Here is an 11,951-nt window from a genome sequence, read left to right on the forward strand (position 1 = left end):
TTTTCTAGAAAAATAGCACTGCTCACATCCATTAACTGATGGGCTGGGTTCTTAGATACTAAATGCTGAAAACGAGCTGCTGAGTCTGGGCTGCTTCAAATGAAGTAGTGGGAGGAAGATGGAGAGAGAGAGAGATGGTTTTCCTTCTGTACTGACATTTTCCATCTGCCTGAACTAAATGTACACGGGGTAAGAGTCTACTGAAGTGTGTTTATTCAATTTGGACAAATAGAAATTGTTTAGAAAACTGGATTTAAATGCATGAAATGACTTCTCTGCCCTGTCCACCTGAGGAAGAAATGATTGACTAGGGGAAAGAATTATTATTTTTTTTAAATGAAAAGCCTGAAGGAAATCCCAAGATGACATGAAGAAATTATGCTTAAAGTGCAGGATGGATGAGTATACAGCAGCAGCTGCTCACTTGCCTGTTACTCAGCAGGGATGCCAAGATGGAGAGGCACTGCACCCTGGCTTTGGGCAGATCACTGAGCCAGTGAAGCAGCTTCTTTCTTGATAATGGAACATTTCAGGCTGTCAGAACCTGGCTAGTCAAGTTTCATCACTCCAAAATGCCACTTTACAGGAAGGCGCATCTCGGACTTGCGCAGGTGTTATTCTTTGGTATTATTATTAAATTTATTACCCGTCTTTTTCCAGCAGATGGGCAACAACCATTTAAAATGTAGTATTAAAAACAAATTACAGTAACGGGAATAGGGTGGATTCTTAAAAACACACATATTGGGAGTCCGGGGTCAGTGAGATCCCCCTCACTATGGAGATCTGCAAAAAAACTTGGACTGCACTGCATTTATTTGATCATAGTATCTATCTGATCTTTCTTTAGAAAAATGAGAGTTTTGGTTAGCTCAGTTGGTTAGAACATGATGCTGACAAAACAAGTGGACAGGAAAACGACACATTCACACAAGGAAGCGCATTCATTAATAAGTTTATCCCTATATACACAGTCCGGTAAATGCCCGACTATGCATCTAAGCCCAGCTTCCACCTATAGATAGGATGGTCCTACTTTACAGAGGACAGTCCTCTGTTTGAAGGGCCTTCCCATTCGGATACAGTTTAAAGATAAACCCTTGAAACTGCCCATGATTCAGGGGTCAGCAAACTTTTTTAGCAGCAGGCCGATCCACTGTCCCTCAGACCTTGTGGTGGGCCAGACTATATTTTTTGTGGGGGGGATGAACGAATTCCTATTCCCCACAAATAACCCAGAGATGCATTTTAAATAAAAGCACACCTTCTACTCATGTAAAAACACACTGATTCCCAGACCGTCTGCAGGCCGGATTTAGAAGGCAATTGGGCCGGATCTGGCCCCCGGGCCTTAGTTTGCCTACCCATGAGTTAGCACATGCACAGCAGACTCAGCAGGGAAAGGTCATAGTTTTCTGCCAAGATGAAGAGATGTATCTTATTTCTATTTAAATAAGAGTAATTATTTCTGAATTTGCATTTGGCATAAGCAAATTTTATGTAAATCCCCATCTTCTTTCGGTCACTTTTTTAGAATCCCTATCTATAGCATGAAAACTCATTACTAACATCCTACATGCAAACTGCTCTTCCTTAGAAAACCTAATGGGATGCTCTACCATTCCACTTCTTTGCTGTCACTACCAGCCTTATTCAGCTGATTTCAGACATACCCGCATTGCTTCAAAGAGGACCAAGCAATTGCAGTTTTCCTCCAGTTGTCTAGTCACCATTTTGATGTAGTTTCTGACCCTCAGAAGCCAGAAGGCTCTGCATGGAAAACTCACATTTTGGGAAACCTGATAATATTCCAAAAATTCTTGCAATGTGGATTTTAAATTTTTTTTCCTACCTCAGTAATACAGTGATACCTCGGGTTACATATGCTTCAGGTTACATACGCTTCAGGTTACAGACTCCGCTAACCCAGAAATAGCACCTCAGGTTAAGAACTTTGCTTCAGGATGAGAACAGAAATTGTGCTCCGGCGGCGCAGCAGCAGCAGCGAGAGGCCCCATTAGTTAAAGTGGTGCTTCAGGTTAAGAACAGTTTCAGGTTAAGAACAGACCTCTGGAACGAATTAAGTACATAACTCGAGGTACCACTGTATTCTAAAATCAATTGTGCAAAGACTTGAACCATTAGTCAACATTATGCATCCAAACCAGAACTAGCTGACTTCCTCAGTAATTTAAATCAGTCACAGAGAAGCACATTCACCACAAACTGAAAGCAACTCTAAGAAAAAGAAAAGTTAAACCTCTTCAAGAGTAGGAATATATAAAATCAGCCTTGCCAAATAAGTCTCAGCTATTCAAGACACAGGTGACACAAAAGCATTTTGCTACACTCGTATTTTACATCATAAACAAAATACTAGTCTGTGGTTACCAAAGCTACAACAAAGGGGAAGGGAGAGAGACCTTTCTCCCAGCCAGCTACATCAACAGCAATATTTTAAGCCCTTCCTCGTTTCTAAATATAGAAAAGTGATAAAATTGAAGGACTATTTGTTCTAGATCTCTTTGAACATGAGTATGTTTTTAATAAAATGGGCTGGCTTGAGAAAGCTGGATGCCTCGGTTACCCCTACCTTAACAGAGATGTCATTTTCTGCAAGCCATTTAAGGATTTCCATGTCCGTTCCAAAGCCCTGCAGATTCCAAATATGCAGCCTCTTTCTGTCTATAATGTGAAACCGCTTTACTTGACGGCTGAGGAAATTAAATCCTGATGTTGTTAATGAAATAATACTGCTACTAAAAGATGCTGCAGAGCAGTCCAAGCATGGTGGAGCACTACACACACGACACAGCAATGTCAGTAGCCTGGCAACCACAGCTCTCAAAGAGGTACCATGTTAATATGCAAGTGTGCATTTTCCCGAAGTCTTCCTGTTCTAGCTCTTGTGTTCTCAGTATTGGCTCTAACTTTGTAATAATTCCTTATCATTGTGTATAACTAAGAGAGCCAGTGTGGCGTAGGACCTGGGGGACCAGTGTTCGAATTCCCACTCAGCATTAAGCTCAAGGGGTACCCTTGGGCAAGCCACTGCCTCTCAGCCTAACCTACTTCACAGGGTTGTTGTGGGGATCAGTTGAAGAGTGGGAGCAGAGGCAGTTTTAGGGGAGCACGACCAGTTTGGTCACACTGGGCATGGAGCCTCAGGGGTTCCACAACTATGATCTAGAATGGAAGGCGAGAGGCAGGGGGTACCAAATTTGGGCATTCCACAAGGCACTGCTGAAATTTGAGATTCCAAGGACTGCCACTGGTGGGACAACCATGTACGCCACCTTGAACTCCTTGGAGAGAAAAAGGGGATATAAATAAATTAATTAATCAACTTATTGCCAGTCACATCCAATGCATGCTGTCTTTCTGTTTCCAACAATTCGTGTGTGCACAAATGAGAAAACACTGAAATGTCGTATATAATGCCATTTACCAATTTCTGCAGGGCATTCATTTTAGCCAAGCAATGTTATTATCTGCTGTGTGTAGGGGGGAGCCATCTTCAAGGAGGCACCCACCCAGCTCTCACACACAAGGTACAATAGCTCTTCTAAAATATCACCTGCAGTTTTTATAAATACTTATTTCTTTAATCAGGTGACAACCCTTAATACAATCACGCACATAAGAAGTTACAAGAAAAGAGACTCCATCCCTCTGTCATGTCCCTGTCACTTCTATGTGAGTAATGCATAGTGCATATACATGCAGCTGCAGCATGCATGTACATGTGTACATACATACTATTCACAAAAGATCCATCTGTCTGACTCATCACAAATTATGGCATGCATATTTGTATGTTTGTATTGTCAGTGCATCTTCCTTTGTTTTGTTCTCTTGTGCTAAACTGTGTTCATTCAGCTTCTCAGGTTTGAAGCCACATGATGCTACAACCTTGCAGAATGTAATCAGATCTGGGTCTCAGAAGTATCTGAATGGAAGATGGCGTGGAAACCGTATGCACACAGCCTTGAGCTCTACCCAGAAAAAGCAGGATATGAAAGATATTTAATTAATAAATTCTGTTCATATTATTTCTTTTAGACATAGTTATAACTTGCTATGACTTTTTAAAAATACAATATTGAACTGATCTTTTTATCCTGCTGTACCATTTTAAAAACTGCACTGCTGCAAGATGTTGATCATAACAACAAAGAGGATCTATGCAGCTGCATTTGTGCACTGTGATGTATTTCATGCAACTTACAGCCAGTGCACCAAAATTCAGACGTTTCCACTCCCTCTACTCTCTCTTAAACCCATAAAAAATTATAATTTCCTGAAGCAGTTGTTCGATATCTTTAAATTTCCCCCCCAAACATCATACAAAGATCACCATAGCAACCCTGTTTCTTACAGGAAAATACTGTTAATGCCTACACCAGTCTTCAAAAAACACTGAGTAAAATTCAATGCTGCATTTAGTAAAACTGGCTTAATATCTATTAATTGCTTCTTAATTATTTCCCACCTTCATAGCTATTGCATCAATTTCTTCCAATTCAGTAAAATAAACATTTTTCAGTATATTGTATTTTAAGCACGGAACCCCAGACAGATTCCACTGTTTGCAAACTGACAGGTTACCTTTAGCTCCAAACATCAAATTGTTATTATAAAACAATGTATTTCATGATTAATTTTAATTTCACCTATCAAATAAAGATTTCTGATTAAATCACTGCACTGCAGTATGAAGTATAAATGCTATAAACAACAGGCAATACGCTGCAGAAAGATTCAGTGAGATTCAATACAAAGCAGTTATTTCTAGAAAAGAAAGGATCTTACTCTTTGCTGTCCATCATACCAATCGTCTTCATCAAACCAATATGAAATACAACTCATCCAAGCCATTGTATATTTGAAATGTAGGATATGGTAACTAAGCCCTTGAATAATGCTAAGGCAGTATGGATTCTGTGTGGAAATTTCTGAGACTACACAGAGATGAGCCCAATGCTCTGTGAAATCAACTCATCTATAAAAGCAAGTATGACTATGACTATTTCATAGAAGACATTTTTAAAAGATTCAAGCACAAATAAGATCCATATATGGTATGAGATCCAAACAAGGAAAGGAGAACAATTTAGGATGGGGGGGACACACAAAACCATTACTATATTATTATATTGAAGTTTATTAATGTTTTGGGCTATAGAAGACAACATAGACTGTTTCTCTTAGTTCAATGGGATTCACTCCCGTCCCAAGTTAGTTTGCATAAGACTGCAGCCTAAGCACTAATGCAGTGAAGGTGTGTTGGGAATTAAATCTCAATGAACACTGTGCAATCAGGGCAATTTTAAGTATATCCAGTGCCGTGGTGCAAAGATCCCTCTGGCGCCCCCACCCCCTGCATTTTCCAGAGTTGCCGAGCTTCTTATGGTGCTGCTGGCAGCTTTGCGGGGCTGGAGGAGGCAGGCAGCGGCTGGAAGGCGGCTCCTCTGGCGGGGAAGAGGTGGAGGCTCCGGGCGCGGCGCTGCTTCAGTGAGGCGAGCGAGGGTGGCGATCTGGTGCCCGGAGGCGCCACACCCAGCCTCCGCCTATTCCCTGGCGCCTGTGCCACAGTGGCCACAGCAGGTAGACGCTCTGGGCGGGGTGCTGCTTTGGATCAGCATGGCGGAGGCAGGCGAGGGCAGCGAGCTGATGTCGGGAGGTGACATGTCCAGCCTCTGCCTCTTCCCTGGAGCCCTCCTGAACTTGGCACCCCGGCGCCCCGCGCCACTTGCCTCTATGGGCAAGACGCCCCTGTGTGCAATCAATCCAGTGGCCCATACAGTCATACCTCGGTTTACAGACGCTTCAGGTTGCATTTTTTCGGGTTATGGACTGCCAAAACCCGGAAGTACCAGAATGGGTTACTTCCAGGTTTCAGAAGCGCTAAATCACACTTTGCGCATGTGCAGAAGCACCGAATCACAAACTGTGCATGCGCAGACGCGCCGCTGCAGGTTGCGAACGTGTATCCCGCACGGATCACGTTCGCAACCCGAGCGTCCACTGTATTTATTTATAGAAGTATTTCCATATTACCATATCATAAAATATCAAGCTGGTGTACACTGCTAAAACACAGAATACCATTTTTAAAAATGAAATGAAATTTAAAACGCATATAATCATTAAGGTGACTGATGAGAGACACCCCCACGTGCACACAAAACAGCTGCAAAGGTTTGTGGGAAAAAAGAATGTCTTGAAGAGATGCCTGAAAGTTAAAAGCAAGGATCCCTGCCAAATCTTTGCTGGAATAGTGTTCCAGAGCATGGGATAGGTGACGCTAAATGTTCAACTTCCAGTTGAGGCCAGTCAGACCTTTGTAACATCGGGGCCAGTGATTGAGCTAAGATCTAATGGATGTCCAACATTGCATTTCTTTTCTTGTATTTTGGAATGGTGACATGCAAGCAACTATAAGTTGTTTGAAATTTGCATCATTGTGATGTTTTCAACCACATATTTTCTTGAAAGTATGTGGCATTTTTTATTTTTTTTAAAGAGCAGACAGGTGTGAGAAGGAAACTTAATCTTCCCTTCAAATGTCCACTCAACTAAAAGTGGGGGGAAAAAATAGACTAATTCCAAGACTGGAAGCAGAACTGTGTGTCATCAGCATATTGCTGACAAGGTACTCCAAAGCTCCAGATGACCCCACTTGGCGGTTTCATGTAGATGTTAAACAGCATAGGGGATAAAACTGAACCCTGAGGAACCCCACATTGAAGACTCCACAGGCCCGAAGAGCAGTCCCCAAGCATCACCCTCTGTAAAAGTCTAGCCACAGCAAGGCAGTGCCACCCACCCCAAACTCGGACAGGTGCTCCAGGAGGATACCATGGCTGATGGTACTGAAAGCTCCTGTGCGTTGAAGGAGAATTATAAGGGTCACATTTCCCCTGTCTCTCTCCTGACACAAGTCATTATACAGGGCAACCAAAGCAGTTTCTATGCCAAAACTGGGTCTAAACCCGGATTGAAATGGATCTAGAAAATCAGTTTCCACCAAGAGTGCCTGGATAGTCTACAGAACCTTGCCCAAGAAGGCAAGATGGGCAACTTACTTATGCTCCAATCCTATACTCCTGATTTCTATGGGGCTCACTTTTAAATAGACATGCATAGTATTGCACTGTAAAAGAGCAACTCCACCCTCACCCCAAATTCAATCTCAGTCAACCTTATAAGGTGCATACATGAAAAGGTACAAAGGTAAATGACCCCTGGACAGTTAAAGTTAAGCCTAGTCAAAGGCAACTATGTACTGCAGCACTCATCTCGCTTCAGGTCGAGGGAGCTGGCGTTTGTTCACAGACAACTTTCTGGGTAATGTGGCCAGCATAACTAAACTGCTTCTGGTGCAATGGAACACCGTGACAGAAGCCAGAGCACACAGAAATGCCGTATAGCTTCCTGCCACAGTGGTACCTATTTATCTACTTGCACTGGTATGCTTTCAAACTGCTAGGTTGGAAAAAGCTGGGACAGAGCAACGGGAGCTCAACCCGCCACATGGATTTGAACTGCCGACCTTCCAATCAGCAAGTCCAAGAGGTTCAGTGGTTTAGACCACAGCACCACATACATGATATGGCTCATCTGAAGTAGTAAATCAAAGTGAATTTCTATTAATGCTTTCAATATTTATTGATCTACCACAGGCTTTCTGCTTAATATACAAGTACTTCTCAATTCCTTCTCCCTTCCAACAAGAAAGTCTTGGTCATTTTTTCCAACATATGAAATATGAAACATATGAAATGAAATTTAAATTGCCGTTTATTTAAAACAAAACGTAACCGAACAATAGTAAACTTATAACAAAGATAAATGGGGATATTCTTGATTTGATCTAAATTTAGACCAGCTTTTGAAAGTAATCCCAGGAGTCTTCAAAGGAGATATAAACACAAATCCCATCCAATGCATTGCTACTTAATTCTGTGATTAGTGTCACCATGGTGACCGAGCCAGTCCAGACCCCAGAAACCCTTGCTTAAAAGTCTATGGTTCTACATGGCACTAACCACATAGCCTCCAATTAATACCAAAAGGCAATAAGAACACAACACACTCTGCAGAATCAAACCCTGGATCCAGGCCTGCATATAAAGTGAAGACATTGTAACATTATTACAGTATACACAAGTTTTAAACATTCAAACAAGTTCCTTTTTAAAGTCCAGGTTTCATAAGATGCATGCATAAACTTCCCCTAGTCCAAAGTCCGTTCCGGGGGCCTAATCCGGCCCTCTGTTTGATTTAATCTGGCCCCCGTGGCAGTGTATGACCGGGGGGAAATCCAAAAAAAAAAAAACAAAACAACTCAACAACTGTGGGGTAAAATTGTAAAAAACCTGGCCTTCTTTGAAAAAAGTTTGGGCACCCCTGCAACCATATACCATACTTATGGAAATGTTTTGCTTAATCTGCTTAACAAGCTAAGTGTTATGTGGCAGCAGTCCACTGGGACTAGGGTGCGAGAACTCACAAGTATATAAACGATGATGGCCCAGGGGATAGAACTGAAAAAGTGTTAAGGAGCACCCTGGAGCTTAACAGAGTAAGCAGAACTTCAGAATCTGAAGGTGAAGCTGCTGCCACAGAAATCCTTTTAGCACCTTATACAAGGAGTTAAAAGAAGTCTAGGCCCATATGAAGCTAACTGAAACTTTATTTCAGTAATACCTTTATGGTACAGACCAAAATGTCACAAAATTATAGAAAGCTTTCGTACTCTCCAGATCTCTTAACAAAGCAAGATGCTACACAAGGCAGGGGGAAGGGGAAAAAACCCTCCCCATAAGTTCAAAAATTAGGCTACTAGAGCCATGAAATCCAACATGAGGCACAACTGTCCTAGTTGAAGCTGATGCGAGTTGTAGTTCAAACCACCAGGAGAGCACTAGGTTGGAGAAGGATAGTTTATAAACAATAGCTGAAAGGAAGGAGAGTTTTGTGAAAATGTTTTCAGAGAAGCTCTGATGTTTCAAGGATAGAAATACGTAAATATAACCGTTCCTGTTTAGGCTTTCTACAGGCATTCAGTCTAGTCATTGTCTTTAATGCTATAACTAAAATACCATACCACCAATAACATCAAGAACCAACCCAAGGACACCCCAAGTATCCCACTGGAAAGCATTACTGCTTCCTATAAAAATTCTGTTCTGTTGTTGCTTCTCTCCCAAGTTTATTTAGTAAAACTGAGAAACAAACAGTTGAAGGGGAAATGAATATAACTGGAATCCAAACACAGCAGGAAGGCTCACTGGATAATTGCTGAGTAACAAAAAAGGCTTCTTAACTCTTACGAAGTCAATCTTATAAAATGGTTGGCTAGTGGGTTCCAACGGAATATCCCTCTGGTGTGCTGGGGGGGTGGGTTTGGTCTGCAAGAAGTTTCTCTCTCTTTTTATTTAAAGGAAGGGAACACTGGAGCATGTTTCCTCAGCTACAGTCCAATGTAGCACTATTTTTCCTGGACTGAATTATTCAGTTCTGCTGCACATACACAGTACAGTACATCAGTTCTAACTCTGTGGATTACCACATAGTGTGCTGCATGAAAGTTTAGCATGTGGACTGGTAGTCACCTGTACTTCTGAGGCAGTTTTTAAACAGATTATAAGCAGTGTCAGAATGCAGTTCACCATAAGGCTACAAATAAACTCTCTTCCTAGTTAGCACTTCCACAAGTTATTTTTTAACGGTCCTTTGCAAATGCACTTGATGCACAATGTACATAGCTTGAGTGGGGAACTCACTGGGGATCCACAATCACCCCTTTTGGGCAAGATGTACTTTTTTCATAGACCTTAGCTATGAGTCCTTCTTCAAGAAGCTGGCTGAGCAGCATGCTCTTTGGCTGGCTCTTGTGATTATTATTAAAACACACACACAACACAACACAACAACAACAAGCACTTTCAAGTTTAAAAAGAATAAACTCACTTTTTAGAAAAGGCACCAAATCTACATTTAAGTAGAGGAATATCTCATATGCCTAAAACCCATTTTTTTAGCCAAAAGCTGCCCAAAATATTGGAGTGAGGTGGAGTGGAGGAGATGAAGAGAGAAGAAACCAGTGTTAAGTTTGATAGAGGAGGAAAGGTAAGAATGAGCAGAGCCAACCAGGCCAGTTGTGGGGGAGCAGGAGCTCCTGTGGATGTGTATATCTGTACACAAGTAATCATTACTCACACTGCACATACTTCTTCCACTTTCCAATTTATTTTTCTTATCTCATTGTAAGCCACATGTTTAAACATTTTGCATTTTAATTCTCCAAGAAATCAAGCAGGCACTCTGGGCAGATATCACTGTTAGACAAATGGGTTATTCAAAGGGATCCGGTACATTGCCAACTCCCAGTGCCATCATTAAGCAAGCAATGGATTTTCAGCTTTTCAAAAGCACAGAATTTCAATGTCGCCATGTTTTTGTCTTTAAAACAACCCAGTTCCATGGAGAGATCACTTCACACTGACTTCACATTTCATCATGCAACTGAATGGGGGTGGGGATAGTTGTTGGCTCTTCAATACAGTACTTGGCTTACAACATCGCATTCTTTAAGTTTGCTTGAATGTTCTGTGATCTATTTGAGTGCTTGCCTTACTCTATTGTTGCTATTTATTGTTCAGCATCTCTCTCATTTCAACCACTGAATGTTGTAGATACGACATCTTAAAGACTAACAGATTTATTGCAGTATGTAGTCTCCTGGATGGGAGCCTACATCTGATGGCTCTAGTCCAAGGAAGCCCATGCCACAGTCAACCCTTTAAGACAATTTGTTTTTCCTAACACCACCTAACACAGCTACACCTCTGAATGTTGTAGACAAGTACAAAGTAGGGAAAGCATTGCAGCACTATGCCTGCCCTTTTATACCAAAAACTGTATACACTTTTCCTTCAAATCTACATGCAACAAGTTGTTTTTTTAAAGTGATGGCACGCTGTCAGAAACCCTGCTTGTACAAACACAAAACAAAATTCAAAACGCTTCTATTATTACTGCCTGAAAAAAATGCTTGTTTGCAATAGCCACTTCCCATGTGCACACGGATCACAAAACATGGAACTGTAAAGTATTCTAACCCCCCCCCCCTTTAAAAAGAAAAAGTTAAACCCACCCTGTCCTTTTGGATGGGGGGGGGAGCAAGCATCTTAATCCGAAACGCTTGCCAGAAAACGTACTTAAAAACGAAAGGAAGCACAAGAGCTACAGATGAATATCATGAGCAGGAGAGAAGAGCGTGAAGGGTTGGAATCGGGACCACAAGCCAAGTACGAATTGCGAGATAAATAGAGCCCAAAGGGAAAGGCGGCCAGGCCAGCAGAGCACAGGCAGGACTCCCGCAACGTGGCTGCAAGGGCTCCCAGGCTGCACGACAACAGCCATGTCACGCCTCAGCTTCCTTCCCCACCTAGGAAAGGTCAGCGAGGCCCCTTTCCCGCCCGCTTCCCACCTGGGACACAGACAACCTGCTTGCATGAAGGGCTACAGGTTGCCCTCCTCGCCACACCAACCCGCTCTCGGCTCCGCTCGCTTGCCCGTCCTCCTGCTGCCTACCTGCCCGTGGCGAGGCGCTGGCGGGCGCTACTGGACTTGCCCGCGCACGCACAACAACGCGCGCGCACTCCGCGCGCGCTGACAGCTCCGAGAGAGGCGCAGCGCGGCGAGGACGCGGAGGAAAAGAAGCCGCCGCCGCAGGCGGGAGGCCAACCTCGTTGCCCTGGCAACTGGCTGGGCCCGCCCCCTTCGCTTCGCGCGGATTGCTGGCTGCTCGATGAAGGGGCGTGGCGTTCTTGTGATGGACGTCGCGGCAGCGGTAGGGGCGGGCGGGTTGCCAAGGCAACGGGCCGGGTGAGAGGGGAAAGGCTTAGCCCACAAACAGTATCACGGGCGGCCCGGCCTTG

At 43.0% G+C, this 11,951-nt stretch overlaps 1 protein-coding gene across 13 annotated transcripts in view; it reads right to left on the bottom strand.

Annotated features, from left to right (window-relative positions):
* The window catches only part of WDR17 (WD repeat domain 17), a 52,503-nt gene extending 40,767 nt beyond the window's left edge, over positions 1-11,736 (bottom strand). For 2 of the 13 annotated variants that reach the window (XR_014552135.1, XR_014552137.1), the window contains exon 1: positions 4,813-5,010. Coding sequence is in view for 3 of the 13 variants with exons in the window: in XM_083631021.1 (XP_083487147.1) it covers positions 4,813-4,878 (66 nt within the window). In the remaining 10 variants the exon portion in view is untranslated. Of the gene's footprint in view, positions 1-428; positions 664-2,593; positions 2,840-4,812; positions 5,012-11,500 lie in introns of those variants that run through there. The other 11 variants (XM_083631029.1, XM_083631027.1, XR_014552134.1 and 8 more) reach the window with 10 other exon arrangements.
* Positions 11,737-11,951: the final 215 nt, after the last annotated feature.

The sequence above is a fragment of the Podarcis filfolensis genome (assembly GCF_964270895.1).
Source record: "Podarcis filfolensis genome assembly, chromosome: 9".
NCBI lineage: Eukaryota > Metazoa > Chordata > Lepidosauria > Squamata > Lacertidae > Podarcis > Podarcis filfolensis.